The following is an 18,454-nucleotide window of genomic DNA, read 5'->3' as shown; positions in this document are numbered from 1 at the left end:
TCCACATCACAGAGGAATAACACGCATCAGCAACAACTAGTTTGATATAGTTCTTCAGTGGTACATACAATACCAAACAAATCTGCAGTTAGTCAAAGCAGCACAAAATGATGAGCTTTGAGATCCCCCTGAATGTCTGGGACCGTTGGGGACGTTTACCCACTTTTCACAATTGGTAATCCACATTAACGTTAGAAGAACATCTGGGAATGTATGTGTTTGGAAACTTGTTGTGAGCTTCCATTAAAAGCTTTCTGTAATTTCTTGTTCTTGTTTTTGTATTTAAAAATTTGAAAGGAATTCATGTATGGTTAACCAACACTTCTGAACAGTGCAGCAGTGCTCTCATTTATTTAGTAAATTTTGAAATTATCACCTAAAATTAAAATGATCATTAATATGTAGAAAACTTAGACTCAAATTTCCTCTTGTAATCTTTAAATTGGAGGACTTGGAGGACTTGCCAAAAAACTTGAAAACTTGAAAAAAAAGACCAAAATAAAACATTCCTTTGATGTCAGGATTAATGCTGGGGTCATGTTATTTTTTATCCAGCATCATTAGATCAAATCATAACTTTAGATTTCAGAGTAGTCTCCTGATTGAGCCCTGTTTGTTTTTGTGATATGGGAAAAAACAAAAAAAAACAAAAACAAAACAAAAAAAACAGCTGATTTATGTGGTGAGAAATTTAGCTGAAGGAGAAGTGTTTGTGCAAAAGCAAAAACATGGAACTTGTTTGTCCTTTTGACCTCGACAAACAATAGACCCAGAGCAGTGAAATACTTGTGTAGTTTAGCTAAATTGCAGGCCACAGTTAGAGGAATCAAAGGTTAATCAGAGCATTCAAGGTGTTGCTGAACAGTTTTGATTGAGCTTCTTTTTGTTGAAGCTGTGCTCAGCTCTCAGTGTCTTCCCTTCATCTGTGTATTTCGTCTCGGCGATGCGCATCCTTCTTTCATGAGGGGAATTTTATACGATCCTGTGAGGAATAATTGTTTTATTGTTTGACCAAACTTCTGTACAAACACACACAGAAATTCATCTGAAAGCACGAGTTCCACAGTTGGTCTGTCTGTGCTTTCTAATCCACTTGTAGACTCCTTCTTTGTTATGTGAGATGTTTGATAAATCAGACGGGACTTGTACCTTGTTTTGAATGTTAAGTGTGAGAACTTTTTCTTTTCTTTCTTTTTTTTTTTGATCCCTCTTGGACTGATATGTTGTGACTGGAGCTTCCTGGTAGACTGGCTGTGACCATATTAGCGCAGTGTGACTCCTGCCTCTGTTCAGCTCTCTCCTCAGCACACTTTGTCCTGTTCAAATATATAAATAATCAAAAACAGTTGATTAGTTTCCCCTCTGATGCATCACAGCAATTGCCAGTGTTGGAAAAAGTGAAAAGTTTAGCCTAACTCCCTTCCTCCCCCGCCCCTTCCCTCCCCCCGCTTCTCCCCACGCCTTTCCCCTCTCGCTCGTATTTCCGACACACACGCTTCACACTGTCTGATCTTCTCAATCTGTTGTTAATATGCCTTTCAGAATGCACGTCTTTTTTTGAGCTACCCTTCCCCTTCCCGACCCTCTCCCCTGCTCTCCTCCCCTCCTCTCCACCTCCTCCCACTCCCTCCATCAGGCACAGTTTAATGGTGACAGCCATTCAATCGGATAATTAACATCCGTTTAACGCTCATTAACCGGGATGTATTTGTCTCGTTTGATTTGTAATTACCAGGCCTTTTTCACAGGAAAACACTGCGATAATGTTCCCTTTGTGATGGCTTCATTGATGGAATTGATTTGAACCCAGCAGGGAGGCCAACAGAGAGGCAAGGAGAGGCAGGAATGTATATGGACTGACAGGTTCTCCAGGCAGACAGAAACGCTGTCTGCTACAGGAATCAATTCTGCTATGAAATATAGCATATCATACCCACGAATGTCTGCATCTGTGAGACCCAAACAAAAACACAATTCTCATGTACTGTGCAGAAAGTCCAGCTGAAACTGGATTCTTGTTCTGCTACAGCATATAGATCTTCTCTGTGATTAAGTCTCAGAGCATACATCAGGGAGAGCTGTGAACCTGGTCTCTCAGTAACACTTGCAAAGGAATGAGTGAGGAACAATTCAGGAAAGATCTGATAGTTGATGAGTCCTTAATAATTAGTTTCCTAATGACTCTGACACCAGGACTATAAAGCAGATAATGATGAGTTACTAGAGAACAGACCGAGTGATACTACGTTAATGAATCTTGAGGTAATAATTAGTTCATAAATATCAGTGAATTGACACAGTGACCACTTTCTTCATGACTTGTTCCTTATTAAATCTGAACCCACCACTGACACAAAACATTATCTACTCATCCATCACTGATCACAGAAACATTATGTTTTTTTTTTTTTGCATTCTGAAATTAAGTGACACATTCTGCTGTGTAGTTATGAGGTAGGCTTTCCCAGGCTTCAGTCTGGTCTTCAGAAAGCAGACTGCAGCTCAATCAGACTGAGATCAGGTGACTGACTCAGCCAGTCGAGGATGTTCCAGCTTTTCACCTTGAAAAGCTCTTTGCTTTCTTTGGCTTTATGTTTAGGATCATTGTCCTGCTGAGTGATGAAATAATCCAGTGAGCTTTGAAGCATTTGGCTGAATCTGAGCACAGAATGCTCCTGTAGACCTCTGCATTCACAGTGTCCCAGTCCCACTGGCAGCCATACATGTCCAAGCCATAACAGAAGCACCACCATGTTTGACAGAGGAGCTGGTGGCTTTGGATCATGAGCTCTTCCTTTCTTTCTCCACACTTTCCTCTTTCCATCATTTTGATAGAGGCTGATTTTTCTTTCATCCGTCCACACAACTCTGTTCAGAGCTGCTTTCTCTCTGTGTCTGTGAACTGCAGCCTGGCCTTTCTGTTTCTGAGCTTTACCAGGGGTTTGCATGTTGTGCTGAATCCTCTGAGCTTATGCTCATCAAGTCTTCTCTTGAATGTTGACAAGGAAACATGTCTGCCAACATCCTGCAGAGCATTCCTCACTCACTGTCCACTCAGAAAGAGGTTTTTCTTCACCTTGCAAATGATTTTCCCATCACCCACAAGACTTGTGCTCTTCAGTCTAACAAATCATTTGACATTTTCTAGTTTTACTGTGTTGGCAGGCAACTCCACCTCAATGTGAACGGCAACTCTCAGTCAACTCTGTGCCTCGTTTTAGCTCGTTTGTGCCTGAACTAACACTGAAATGACACACGGAAAATTTAACAGCCAAGTGTCCAATTACTATTGAACTCTTGCAATCTGGGCGCTATGTGTTAAAAGTGCTATATCTCCCACACATTTTCAGTGCTGACACAAACCTACTCAAATTAAAACTGAGACTTGACACTTTAATGTGCTGACCATTATTTTAATTCAAATTAAATGTGCTGAAGCACAGAGCCTGAGGAACAAAGAATGTGTAACTGTCCAAATACTTATGGTCTGGACTGCAGAATACAACTCAGCTACAAAGGTAGTCCCTGCCACCATGCTGTGAGAGTCTAACACTGTCCAACAGCCAGACAGTGGGCACACAACAGAAAAAGAGCTGAAGATTTTGAACTGCAATGCACTGAAGCCTTCTCACTAATATGTCTTTATTTCCAAGCATGGACATACTGCAGGTCTTAAGTTACATTTTTCCTGCTGAAGAAGCTCCCAGACAAATGTCCACTGAGGTCAGTTTGCAAGCTAGATAGCTAATTACTGTTAACACACTCGGTGGTTTAAAATCTTACAAACATCAGCACTGACTGATTTTTGCTAAATGATGCTAAATGATGTGGTGCTTACCCTTCAAAACATTGCTAACAAAGCTCTGCCCTTGGTCTGTAAGCTACAGCTACCAGCTGAAATTGCTCGCACTGGATTGACAGCTGACCCTGCCTGCTCAGATGTCAGTCAAACACCTACACAGGCCTACACCTACACTCATTGGAGACTAGACTAGACTTTTTTCCTTTTTAAGTCATAATATTAATTGAAAATTACTTTCTACTTTCTTTTTTTGCATTTTAAGAAATGCTGAAATATCAACAGTCTCTGTGATGCTTTTCTCTCTGTTCACATACTTGTGAACTCAATAAGGTCAGCTAATTATGTGATAGAAGCTGTGATATTGCCAGAGGAAGCCCAGGTACCCACTGGGATAAACAAATGCTTTTTCACTGGGACAGTTTCAAATTTGCTTCAGATTTTTCTCCAGGTGATTTTCTTTTCTTTTTTTTTCTTTTTTTCCTCTCAGTTGGGGCGTTGGTGTTAGGTGGCCAACTGTGGCTCAGCTCTAGGCTTTAGGTTTTATTACATTATTTGGTCTCACTTGTTTCCATTTTACAGTCTAATAAATGTTCCCACAGACCGGCTGTTTTCTCTGCTGACATGTTCTGGTATTTTACAACCAGGAAATGAATCTTATATCTATCTGTAAATGATAGATATGGGATAGATAAAAATCATTATCTAGTCATATTTCTGTTCAGTCTTGTATCATTGCTACAATGACCATGCATTTTCTCCTCCATCAGTTTTTCTACATCAGATCCATTAAAGTATCCGAACGTACTGTACAGTATCAAACTGCAAATTTCTGTAAATTTTATTGAAGTTTTTTTTCATTTATTTTTTTTTTACTTTAATAAATCACACAGCAATTCAACATGGACAGATGGATGTTAATATCAATCTAACCACAGCCTTGAACTTATGCTCCCAGAATGCAACAAGATGTGTTTATTTGCAAGGAACATTCAAAATGATTTTTTTCAATAATGATTGCAGAGACTTTCTGTTTCACTTGTACTCTGATCCTGAACACAAACAAGCTGAACCCATCCATCTATCCTCCTTTAAGGACCCTTAACCCGCCCCATCCATTCTATCCCCAGGGTCATCTATCTCCATGCACCGGGGCGTAATGCTGAGTAAATCAGGCTTACCTTAAATTGGAAGGAGACCTTAGTTTAGTGGGTTGTAGCCAAACAACTATCCAGCTGTTAGTATCTGGACTAGCAGTGTAAGAGGAGGGACAATGTGGATGGTGAGTGTCCCATTTCCACAGCTGATCTCACCGACACGTTCATCCATCACTCAGACAGCTTCAGGGGCTCGTTAGTGGCTTCATGTGCTCCCTAGGGAACCAGCTAAGGAGCCTTTGGCTAACTTTGTCACTAGATTTTGGCGTGCGCTCACTTCCTTTACAAGGTCGATGCTGCACGAGGTCTAGGACATCAGAACTGGATATGCTGTTGTATGTAGAACTTTCAGATCTGCTTTTGTTTACTGACTAAGTTTTTAGGTCGATTTAAAAGTTAAACTTTGTGATACTTTGTTATCAGTGAATATCTACTTTCTACTCTGTTACTGATCAATGCAGCACAATAGTGGAGTAACCTGTACCCAGTTATATATATATATATATATATATATAAAAAGTAAACACAATGAAAAGAACACCACATCACATGTTCTCTATGTGTCTTGAGACATTTTTCTGTCTTCTTGTTCTTGGCCTAGTCTTAGGGATGTTCTGTCTTGGCCAACAATCTGACCTGTTATTATTATTTTGCCTTTCTTGCCCAGTGTTGCTGGCTGCTCTCGTAGCAGACTGGAAATTGTTTTACTGTCGGTCATGTGTCAGTTCACCATAGATGCAAAAATCGTTTTATGTTCTAAGCAATAATTTCAGGCCAGTATCCTTAGGATTTATGTCCAGATTGGATGATTCTGCACCTCAGTTCAATGGTCAGTGTCAGTGCAGGAAGTAGAATTTGTTTTCATTTACATTATGATATATCTTTACTTTACTCACTTTATATCTTCCATATAATTGCTAAACCCTAACCAATCTTTTACTCTAGATAATTTGCCATCACCCCAGTCTTTCCCTAACAATGATGTGGCTGCATTGCAAAGATGTTTCAGACACATTGCACTTGTTATATTGAGCAATATTTCTAACATTTCTAATTGTTTTTTTGACTTAAGTGGTCTTCACTACAGCTGGTGACTAGTGGCTTTTTGGGCCGCCATTACCACAACACCTCAACAACAGTTCCAAAGTTGGAGACAAGAGAAAAGCAAGAAACTTTATGTACACCTTTATGTACAATTTAAGAGCATTGAAACATGTCAACACTGCAGTGTTAGAAAAACTGACTTGAGATTGAGATTTTGTTCTTTGTAAGTCAACCTTTAGGCAAGCGGAAGAAAATGGACCATGAAATCAGAACCTCCATTGGAAGGCCATTAAGAAATAGCTAATGGAGTCAAAACAGTAGAGCGCAGTTAATTGGGGGGCATGAAACCATCAGAAGATGCTAATGCATTTCAGCTAGCTTCATTTTGGTACTACTGATGGTTGAGCATTTTTCAGTGCTGTAAACCTACTTTACCACCTTTTACCATTTCAGGGGGACTTTTAACAACCAAAATGTTTGAATGTTTCTTTACACATTTTCTCAGACCATTTTCAGACCTTATTTTTTGTTTGTCATGGAGAAATACATTTATGGTTTCCATTTTGACGTAGTTTTTTAAATTTACTAAAATGTATCCTTGAAGCAGATTTGGGCTCACAGCCAGCATTGTACGCTGTAATGCGAGCTTTCACAAGCCAGCCCAGGTTGCACTTAAGACCTCGCTCCCCTCCGCTCCTCCCAGCTCCTCCCTCAGTCTCCTCACGCGTGGGGCGATGATGTGTTTTCTCCAGCTCCCCCTTTTTTCCAATGTATTTATTTATCCACTTATACAGGGAATAAATCAAGGTCAGCACACAATGCCGCACACGGCTATTAAGATTCATTGTAATGCAAATTCCCTTGTAGCGAGTGCACTACATTGACAGGTACTGACACGCCAGGGAACACGCAAGCAACCACACGTGAGCGCACACACATGCATAAATACACACATTCACCATTCAAGTGCACACTCTGTAAACAGTTTACCTAAAGGAGTGGGACCAAAGAGAGAAGTATGTCCTCCTTCCATCGCTTTTTCTCTTCATTCTCCATATTTCAAACACACGGTCCAGACCATAATAACCTGGACAGTTACACATTTTTTGTTCTTCAGGCTCTGAGCTTCAGCACATCCAGCCTTCTGCACATGCTGTCCACTCATAAAGGGGTTTTCTTCACCATGAAAATGATTTTTGCATCACTCACAAACCTTGTGGTGTCAGTGTGCGACGTCATTTTCCCTGTGTGCTCCTGGTTTTTTTTTTTAGAACGTGGCCAGCTGTTGATTTTGGCAAACCAACCATGTTTGATATCTCTCTAATTGATTTTTGATTTCTTTGAGTCTCATCATCATCCTCTTCACTTCACATGGTCACCTTTTTAGAGTGAAAATTCCTACTCATCCAAATTTACATATTAAGACACAGTGAACCTGGGGCTTTCCCCAGTCTCACTGTTCCCTGAGGCAGTGGGCCATTTTGCTTTGTTGGTAATTCAGCTTTGTCCTAATCAATTATTCTTACTTTAAAGTATCTGCTGATACTGAGTTCTATCCAACATTTAATTCGATTGCATATTGTACAGTGGTCTTAGACTACTTTCCCATTCACTGGAAAGTAGTAAGTTCAAATGTAGTTTTCAACCAGCAGTGGCACTTGTAAGAGTGGTACACCTGCAAGATGTCACTGAAGCTGATGCAAAGTCATCGCTCACATCTCTCAAACTCAGTGTCAGGGTAGATAGTATAAATTAAAACCAATGATTTCCTTTCATGCACCATTCATAGTTCACTATGCTCTCAATAAAGAAATATGACATCCCAAACTGTTACCAGAAACTGTAAAAGCTTGGTTTGTGCTGGACATAATGGCCCCTCCAGGTGTCTGAGCTCCTTACGCTGTCTATTAGGGTTAGCCTGGTAAATCGAAAGCTTTGCCTACAAACATCACTTTTAAGTAGATGGTTATTCTAAGGCACTTTTTTACGTTTTTTTTTTCCTGTGATTGATCACATTCCTCTCGTAGTTGTTAGTCTTCTTAATCTTCTTCTGATGACGGAGATATTATTATGTCCATTTACATCTTAATTTTTCCAGAGCACCAAACGTGCAGCACATCAGAAGTGAAGTGAAAGATGATCACAGCTGGCCTCGACACAGACCGCCTTCTCTTTCCCATTGCATATTCACCTGTGTGTTGATGAATTTGTGTTGCGCATGGTTACTGTGGCTGCATCAGACATCCCGTGTGTATGTTTTGCATTACCATAACCTTTGCATGTGTGTGTGAGCAAGTGTAAATATGTGAGTGTGTGCAGAACTCCTGGTGAATCTGTCAGAGACTTCAAAGCGCTCGCTGCCTCTCTCCTTGATGAACGAGCTGTTCCGATGTTTATCGTGACCTGCTTTTCAACTCAGGGGCTTCACAAAAAACATCAAGGGATGGAGGGATTAACGGGATAAAAAGGAGGAAGAGAGAACAGTCTGGGATAAATATTGCAAATAGAAATAGTCTCTAGCTCCTGTGGGGGCCCTGACAGTGAAAGAGAGAAGCACTCTCGCCCCCAGTCTGTTTATCTATAGTGACACACATAGTCTATTGTGTGCGCGTGTGTGCGTGTCTGAGAATCTGCTCTGTATTTTACATTATCAGCAGTTGTGCAAGTCCATGTGTTGTTATGTTTATGTGGTATGTTGGACATTTTAGGTGTAGGGCTGATTCTCGGTTCTAACTTGCACAGTTTTAAATGCTAGACCTTCAACCCCTGGAAAAGTAATGCAAATCAATTAAAGGCTGAATTTTCCAGCACTAAGTTAGTAATAGCAAATTTTAAAGAATGTGCATGTGGTACTGTAGAGAGTGAGATTAAATTAGAATCTAACATTATGAAAAGGACCATTTTAAGATGCTCTATGGACAAATTTTAAGACGGATAAAAATAATATTATATAAAATATTATATTTTTCTGTAATAGGTTTTCATTAAAAACTGTTCTACTGATAAAGGCTTACTCCGTCTCCCTCTTTGACAGTTACACAGCCCGTGTAGGGAAATGCAAATAGGGAAGTAACTCAGGCTGAGATTCAGCTAATTAAGCAGGAGTTCCACTGTTATTTGTGTCTGGTTTCACTTGTTTCACATCTTAACAAACATGTAATATGTTAAAAATAGAAGATTTCAGCAGACTTCAGAGTCAACTTTTCTGGCAGAACTCCATGGACTTCTGTGGAAAATTCCTCAAATTCTCTGAAATGCTGAAATGTGCACTGAAAACACTGCATGTCCCTCTAGGTTTGTAGGCATGTCAACCCAATGTCTGCAAATAAAATCCACACATTTCTGTCTCAGCACATGATTCCTTGGTAAACAATGGAAGGAAACTGAGCTGGTAAATCCTTTTCTGCGAGCTGCTCCCAGCTCCTCCTCATCTTGCGCATCCTGGCTCGGCCCCACGAACTGTAAAATCCATTGTGTTGTGCTGATTTTAAAACTTTGAGCACTTTCCTATGTTACTGTGTGTCACTCCACTGAAAATTATATTTCAGATAGTGTCAGCTGAAAATATTAATAAATCAGCTACATGTGTCTCATCAACACATTAAGAACCAAACCAATATCAACACAATATAAGTTCTTAGACTCTAAGTCTAAATCACTTGCTCACTCTCTCTTTTCTCATCAAAAGAGTGTGTGTGTGTGTGTGTGTGTGTGTCTGTGTCTGTGTCTGTGTGTGTGTGTGTGTGTGTGTGCGTGCGAGACTGTCCATCTACTTTCCTTCCCTATCAGAGCCACTTTCAGCTGAGGTTTTCATTGTCCTGGTTTCTCATAGAAATGTTCTGTCACTCTTTAGTAACATGGATAATGCAGGTCCATTAATTGATGCACGTATTGGTGGCAGCAGCACTGACAGTGTTCAGAACACAGAACAGGAAGCAAAGCATCATGCTCCCTCTCTTTCTCTCCTGCTCTCTCCTCATCTACATGCTGCTCTGTGACTCTTAATGAAAGCAGGTCATAGGTCATTTTCAGCAGCGTGCTGACAGCTTAGATGTGGCGCATCATTTGGTGAATGATAAATGATGGAAATTCAATTATTTAAAAAAGTAGAGGAAGCTTTGTTGTGTAAATACTAGTGTGTTAATGGCGTAGTTAATAGCATCTCAGATTTTCTATAAAGTGACCATGTTAATCTTTATTGTCATTATTCGCATGTGTTTGCACATTGAATGATGATGATGATGATGGCTTCAGCTCTTTGGGATTCCACATTTCAAGCTCACACTTGCACAGCTCTAACTCAAATCTCAGTTTACTTTAAACCTTCCTCAATCAACAGAGGAATGTGAAAACAGTCTACTTTTAATTTACTCTCCATATAAAATAATCTGTACGATGAAGGTCAGAGTTTCCACAAGAAAAAAACATTTTTAAGTGGAAAGCAAGTTAAAGAAATTTAAAAAAATGTAACCCTGTAAAAAGATGCATTACCTGTAGAACCTTAACAACTGGGAGGTTGTGTAAATGAAACCTGAGCAGTGTTACATGTGCAGTGGGGTTTGCACAGTAGTTGAAGCCTGTAGTTGAACAAATATGGAGTAGAATTTGAGTTATTCTTTGTCGTGCTAAACAGGTGAAAACCGATAATATCACCGCCTATCTCAACCCATTGGGCATTGTGATCTTTGTGAGCTTGTGGTGGTTTCTAGTTGTGTCACATCCCAAAGAAAAGCAATGACAGTGATGTTTGACCACAGGAAGTCAGCAGAAGGGTAAACATGGTGCCAAATAGTTTGAGATGTTTTTCAAAGTCTTAAATAATTAAGGTAAATCTGTGCTCATAGCACCTTTGTATTTTGTGAGAAGTATCACTGACTTCATGTCAATATTTCAGTGTCACAGTTCTTCTACAGTTCCCCTCTATCAATCGCTATTTTTTACTACATAACGTTTTCTATTTTAAATGTGCTTTGTTTCAGTGTGCACAGAACACTGGATGGTTCTGCCTCTGTTTTTGTTTGTTTGTATATATATATATATATATATATATATATATATATATATATATATATATATATATATATATATATATATATATAGAGAGAGAGAGAGAGAGAGAGAGAGAGAGAGAGAGAGAGAGAGAGAGGGAGAGAGAAGGTAACAAATGCAGTGTTTTTATCCAACCCCAATGTTTTTCTTTCTTCTCTATTTTCATTTCCATTTCAATTTCATATGCCCATCAAAACTTATGCATAATGTGGGATGACTTCTCACTGCCAGAGAAACCAGGCTGACTCCTGGCAGTGATACCTTTGGACATACCAATCAAAACAAGTGCCGGCATCTGCAGGTGGGAAACCAGTGAAGTTTCATGTCCTGGTTTTCAAAGTAGCAACTACTTTGTCCCATGGAGACTGGTAGATCATTCAGGAATAATGTGAACCTTTGCTCACTAAACATTTTAAATGGTCACATTTTACAAGAAAAAAAAAAAAGCTCCTTCGAGAGGTTAACTACAGCCACAGCGGGTTCCAATGAACATTAGCTGAAAATAAAATGACTGCAAAAAATAGTGAAATTAAACATCATTATCATAAAATGTATTCAAATGGTTGAACATCCACTGTGTGTGTGTGTATTTCTGCGTTTCTGTGCAGCCATGATGAATGTGGCAGCATGTGTTCTTTTCAGGTACGAGTGTGGGAACATTTTACTCCGTCTCAAATGCATCTAAAAACGTCTCCTCTGGTAATCCAGAATACATTTCAACCATTTGCTTTGCTATAATTTCACTGATGTTGGTTATCCACTTTCATGGTTCTTTCAGCACCTTTGAAGTCTAAGCACCTAAAATGGTCTCCAATAAACTTAACGAGGAAAGGTTAGGAAAACACTGCGTCTGTAAACTAACACACAGCATTCTGGGGAAGCATCCATAAATTACCCTGTGAGGAAGAGCAAACATAAGCACGTCGGTGTCTGCTGCAGCTTTCCGAGTGTATGCGAGGTTTACCCCTGTCCCATTTACCACAGCAGAAGCCTATTAACCGCCTGGAAAGAGAATATATTTATCAGAGCCCCCTCCATTATTAATCAGTGCAGAGTTAAAAGTGAATATGTATCAGTGGAGCTGAATAAGGTTGAAACACGGTCTGGATTTTGATGGTCTCACTGGGAGTATCAACAGTGCAGAGCCTTTTCAGCCCAAATCTGAGCAGAAAGAAGTATGACTTTCATCTCCCCTGCTCCGCGGTCTCTACGCTTACAAGGCCTGTAATTATACATAGATTTGGAGGAGGGGGGTGCTGGGGTGTGTGTCCTAAAATGAATGCTTTGGAGGAGATGACACAGTTTTGAAAAAGTTGAAGCTGTGTTGATATGCACAGCTCGCTATAGGAGCGTGATTGGTGCCTTTCTGGCTGCACTCTCTCTCTCACTCACTCCGGTCTGAGTGATTATGGGAGTGCAGAGCCCTTCCCTGCAAGCTCTCTATTTACTCTATTTATTCTCTCTCTCCCTGTCTCTCTGCAGCCTGTGAGGTGGGTTTCTATAAGCCGGTGGCGGGCGATGGCCTGTGTGGTAAATGTCCTCAGCACAGCCACTCAGAGACCAGAGCCGCCCTCTCCTGCCCCTGCGACTCCAACTACTATCGAGCGGCAGATGACCCACCGGCAGCTCCATGCTCCCGTAAGCACAAACACACGCTACACAAGATCACCATATCCCACAGGCAAGAACACCTCAAAATAGTCCAAAGACATACGTGGACAAACACACTTGCTCAACTCAATGATGAACTTATCAGTGCCTGAAAAATACAATTTTTTTTGACAGTGATCAAATCTGTGAATGAACTCAAACCCTGGTCTTTCTTTTCACCAGGCCCTCCAACTGCTCCAGTAAATGTCATTTCCTCGGTCAATGGGACGTCAGTGAATTTAGAGTGGGATCGCCCTCTGGATACCGGAGGTCGCAGCGACCTGCAGTACAGCGTGTTGTGTCAGAAATGCTCAGGGGAAGGAAGACCCTGCGAGGACTGTGCATCCTCCCCGGGTGGCACTAGTGGAGGGAAGGCAGGTGGAGGGACAAGTATTGGGTCCGGGGGAGGAGGGATTGTGGAACGTTTGGGTACTGTCGCAGTTCGATTCGTCCCCCGCCAGGCTGGGTTGACAGAACCCTGGGTGACTGTCCTCAACCTGGTGGCACACACCAACTACTCCTTCCGCATCCTGGCCATGAACGCAGTGACGCACCTCAGCAACGAGCCATCACTGTACGCCTTGGTCAACATCACAACAAACCAGGCAGGTAGGGTTCAGAACAATGACACACAGTTTCTCATCATGAAGATTTTGTCACGTGCCACATTTAGGCCTTTTCCACTAACCCGTAATTTAACATGTATCCACTGTTATGGCTTCTGCTTTTGTTTCCACTGTTTCTGCAAATAACGTGGGAGAAGGAACACGGCCACACGACTTTAATAAAGCATGGATATGTTTGGTTAAGCACTGCAGGGGTGTACTTCAACACCCTGGTGCAGGTGGGGCCGTTACATTAATTTAACAATACTGATGTTTATAAGTTAGTACGATTAAATTTAAAAGATAATCAGTATCAGGGTCACTTATTCCCTTGTTGTCTATCCTACGTCCATCTTCGCCTACTAAACAGCAGTGTTGTGTAGTGTGTATCGTAAGTGGTGTCGTCTTTTCGAAGATGTATATCAGAATTATTCCAGTTTGCAAAACACGCAAGCCAGACCCTTGGAACAAAGGCTCACAAGCTCTGCAGACGTTAGGAGGCAGCACAGGAGAATGGTTGAATAGAAAGGGATGTTGTGTTCGTGCTGTTTGGAATCCAGATGACATGAGCCTGTGCAGTAACTGTTATGTCCCGGGTTCAGATCTGACCTTGAATCACTTTAGAAAAGAGAAATGTCACAAAAACAATCTTTGAAAAGCAAAACATAAACGAAGCTTGCGGCCATGTTGATGGCTTACTTGCCGCCGCATCATTCTGAATGTGAATCCAGCCTTGGCCCATCATCACACATCTTTCTCTTCTCCTCTTCTCTCCTCGCTGTCTCTCTCAGCTGTCAGATTTAGCGAAAGTGCCAAAATAACAATCTTTAAAAGAAAAGCATCAGCAGAATGTCTCAACAACATTTTGTGCTGATGCTGAAAAACAGGTCGTGGCACAGACACTTTGTTTCTATAAGGACTCGTTGGAGTAGCAGCAAACAACACTTGTGTCCAACATGTTACTTCTGTGCTCCATACTGACCATATGCAACCAACTTAATTCTATTAGTGTTGAAGTAATTAGTTATAGTAGCACTCATTTATTGCTTGACACATAATTAAGCATAACTTGCACTCAAGTTGAACTTTTTTCAACTTTACAACCTTGGAAAAAAATTATTGTTTTTAGAGCAGCTTATTTTTGTCCCTTCAGTCCTCATTTAGTTTGAAAAGATCCCATGACCCCAGATCCTATCGAGGGTTTCATTGATAGTTGGGGTTTATTCAGGGGTTTTGGTGTTAGAAGAGCTAACCTGTGTTGATTGTTTTTGTTTATGGACTCCTGGTGTAGCATACCATCAAAGGAAGTACCACCTTAAAGTACAGTAGAAAAGATGGAGGTCACATGTGATCATCATCCTACTGCAGGTGAACTACACCAGCCTTTAAATAGCAAATCACAACTCCACCCCATCTTTGGCACATACCCTGAACATGTGAGACTGCTCGCACAAGAAAAACCTTGTGCCTCAGAAATAGCATGATGCTGTTACAGTGCCACAGAGTGTCTTAGGGAGGACGCGGGGCTGGACTGCTCTCTCTATAACAGGTGGAAATCAGAAAACACTTTGCTGGCTCTAATCATTTCACGCAGTTGAGTTCAAAGATCCGTGGGTCGTTCAGTAAGTTTAGATTGTTCCTCTGGCTCTTTTGAAAAGCTTCTAACAAGCAAATAACACTGTGAATCACAGCTGAGCTGACAGAGGTGAGTGAGGGGAGGTGATTCTGTCAATAAGCTTGGTGATTCAGTAGAGTTAGTTCAGTTTGAATATTTGTTGTTAAAGATTCATTCACACTCTGAACACCTCTGGTCTATAGAGGGGGCACAGGCTGCTCTTTGTACACTGTTTTCATTTTAACCCAAGCCATGATCTTTCCCTAATGTTAAAGCTGCACTTTATATCTTTTTATGATGCTGCCTCAAATGACTCTGAGTGAAAAGAGTCAGTCATACTGAAGAAGCCAAAGACTTTTCAGTTCCTCTTAGCTCTACACAGTGTTATAGCACCTTCCTGCTCATTATTTTCTTTTTCTGGCCCACAAGTTTACTCTTTTGTTTGTTATGAGTAATATATAGCAGATGTGTCAGATGAGTGAGGGGCCATACTGGTTGTCTTGGTGGGAAATGACAAACTATGTGTTTTGTTGTTTAATTTTGAAAACCTGTGGCCATTAAAATCACATGGTGGTTTCATCTGTCAGTTGTGATCTAAACTTACCAGTGATGTCTTATAAGCAACACCAACTGAGGTAGCTGTTAAAGTCACTGTGCTGTACAACAAAGCAGCCCCTGCAAAGGCAAGTGTTAAGATCTTCACGGATTTATTCTCTTGTCTGACTGTAATTCATGAAATGGAGCTCCTGTGTAAACAGGACTTGACTGCAGGCTCATTACCTTAGTATATATAGAGTGGGGTCCACACTCTCCACTGTATGTGATTGTCAGTGATGAACCACATCTTGAACTGACAAAGCAGTAATCTCTCCTGTTTCCTGTGCAGCGCCCTCTGAAGTATTAGCCATCCGCCAGGAGAACACCAGTCAGAACAGCGTGACTCTGCTGTGGCATGAGCCCGACCAGCCCAACGGAGTAATTCTGGAGTACGACATCAAATATTATGAGAAGGTACTCGACTAACTGCTGCATCTGTACCACTCACAAACTGCTCATACACAGCACAAAAGACAATAACTGTAGTCGTTTGTTTTCGGGTCATGTCGGCATATTCTGTTTATTTTCCCAAAACAGTGAACATGAAATTATTGAGGCAGAGATGAAAAAAGTGACACAGTGCTCACTATACCTGGAGAACATAAGCTCATTGTCTTCATAGGGCTCCAACTAAGCTGAGCCAAGATATTGTGAATGCAGAGGAGTGGTGGCTGGATAGACTCTGGATAACTTAATCCAAGAAGAATATCCTACTGGCAGCTCAGCTAATTGAAAGGAAATGGGGGTCGAGAGAGGGAGAGCAGGAAAGAGGATGAGACAGTGTAGATTCCAACTTAGTGAAAGTGACAGTGACAGCAAGCGGCTGGCGGCCGCATAAGCCTTGCGACGAGCTAATTGCCGCAAGTGTGTGTGTGTGTGTGTAATGTGGGTGTGTGATGATAGAAATCAGCTAATTGCAGAGGGAGCAGTCTGGGAGCAAGCAGTCTCATAGCCATACAAGCAGGACGGTGTGGGGGAGAGCTAAAGGATTAGCTTGTCTCTTGCGCTGGTGTCTTAATCTGGCCTCGCTCAGGACGAGACGCCTGTGGGGGATTTCAAGTGGACAAGTCAGCAGTGTGCTTTCTTAAGGTTTCTATGGTACTTTACTGAACAACAGTGAGTCAGAGCAAGGGTGGTGGCTGCTGCTGCAGCTCTCTAGCTCAGGATGATAATGAAGACAAAACGGCTCTTATTTCTTCACCTAGCACTTCTTCATAATTAGGCCTTTATCCTTTCCAAGAACCCATGAATGATTCACTTCTTGTGTTGTTTGGATGCACCTTGCACCTCCTGTTGTTGAACTTGTTTTATTTCCAAACTAATAAAGTATCAGATGCTGCAGCAGGCAGGTGAAAACAAAGTGAGGACCGTAGTGATGATGGTGATAATGATGAACTTTATAGTTAATTCAGACTTCCAAAAGAAAAAAAAACTTTGAGTGAGTAGGTGTAAGAAGCTTGACAATTTGCATTTGGAAAAATGACACATTATAAATTAGGCAATAATTTGAACGGGAACATGAAAATAAGACATTAATACACTTTTCAAAGCACCTGTCACTTCTCAGGCTGAGACAAGCAGATCAAAAGACGTGTGAGGTAATTGTCTGACTGGCAGATAAGACTGTACTCATTTATGATAACAATGCACAGCATAGGGTTCAACAAATCTACCGAACATATATGAGCTATTTGAAAGATTATTTTAGAAAGTGTTAGTAAACTCTTTAATTCAGTGTGATCTGCCTCTCTCTACCCTCTGTAAAAACACTGGATATCGATAGTGTGAGTCATAACACACTGCAGTGTCTGAGTTCATGCTGAATGACGCGGCTTAGTTGCAAACAAGTTAAGTGATTAGACAACTGAATATTCATGTTTCCCCGTCGATCATTTGCTCTATGATGACCTTTTAGCATAAATCATGGGGGCCACTGACATCTCAAAGATAATAAAAATAACTTGGTTGATTCTAAAGCTAAATGATACATTATTTTCAATCACATACATCCAGATATTGTAGCTTTATAGAATATAGAATCCAATTTAACCCCAAAGAGGTTTAGACTTAGCTAACAGGCAGTAGGAAATTAAAATTACCAGGAGTGGGTGATATGAATATGATCCATATCCTGTATACCCCAACATAATTCACTGTGTATATTGTAATATTCTAAAAAGTTATACATGTACTGCTTATTGTATTGGTTTTGTTCTTAGGTGTGCTACTTCTCATTTGCTTATTATTTACTGATAAATCACATTTATGTTGCTTTATGTTTCATTCATCAATTCATTGCTGTTTTGTTCATTAATACATGGTTTCTCACCTTTTTTGTCATCAACAATAAACTTGACAACATCAGGTGTATTTACTCCATGTTTTTAGTTGTGAAATGAATCGACAGTCTCTATCCTATGTCACAAACCACTATTTTCAGTGTGTTAATATGGAGCAGCAGAGCTTATGTTTTCATGGGGAAAAGATGCAGTGAGCTCTTGAGCTGACCAGCATGCCAATTTCCCCAAAGCTTATCTTTAAATGTGGCTGTTTCTCTCATAGGATAATGAAGAGCAGAGTTACTCCACTCTGAAGTCTAAAAATACCAGCGCCCGAGTGTCAGGGCTGAAGCCGGGCACCAAGTACATCTTCCAGGTCCGAGCCAGAACGTCAGCAGGCTGCGGACGCTTCAGCCAGAATGTGGAGATTCAGACTGGGAAAGCAGGTGTGCTGCGTGTGTGTGTGTGTGTGGGTGTGTGTCTGATATGATGGTCTATGACAGTCAGAGAAACAAACAGAGGACATACCATATCACTGAATTGTTTCTTAAAACCTCCTGCCTGCCCTGAGCCACAGGAGCCCCTCAGCAGTTGTACGCTGTTTAATACAGTGGAAAGAGTCCAGTAAGGAAACAGTTTGTTCTGTTAAAAGTCTTGGC

The 18,454-nt window shown here is 40.9% G+C and overlaps 1 protein-coding gene across 1 annotated transcript in view; it reads left to right on the top strand.

The window, feature by feature from the left end:
• epha8 (eph receptor A8) overlaps positions 1–18,454 on the top strand; it is a 100,067-nt gene that overhangs the window by 65,580 nt on the left and 16,033 nt on the right. Inside the window, exons 7-12 of the mRNA XM_041033426.1 lie at positions 12,397–12,400; positions 12,532–12,687; positions 12,883–13,053; positions 13,141–13,308; positions 15,806–15,930; positions 18,079–18,241. Of these exons, the coding sequence (XP_040889360.1) occupies positions 12,397–12,400; positions 12,532–12,687; positions 12,883–13,053; positions 13,141–13,308; positions 15,806–15,930; positions 18,079–18,241 (787 nt within the window). The remainder of the gene's footprint in view (positions 1–12,396; positions 12,401–12,531; positions 12,688–12,882; positions 13,054–13,140; positions 13,309–15,805; positions 15,931–18,078; positions 18,242–18,454) is intronic.

This window comes from Toxotes jaculatrix, chromosome 3 (assembly GCF_017976425.1).
Source record: "Toxotes jaculatrix isolate fToxJac2 chromosome 3, fToxJac2.pri, whole genome shotgun sequence".
Classification (NCBI taxonomy): domain Eukaryota; kingdom Metazoa; phylum Chordata; class Actinopteri; family Toxotidae; genus Toxotes; species Toxotes jaculatrix.
This window is presented reverse-complemented; position numbering and strand designations above follow the sequence as displayed.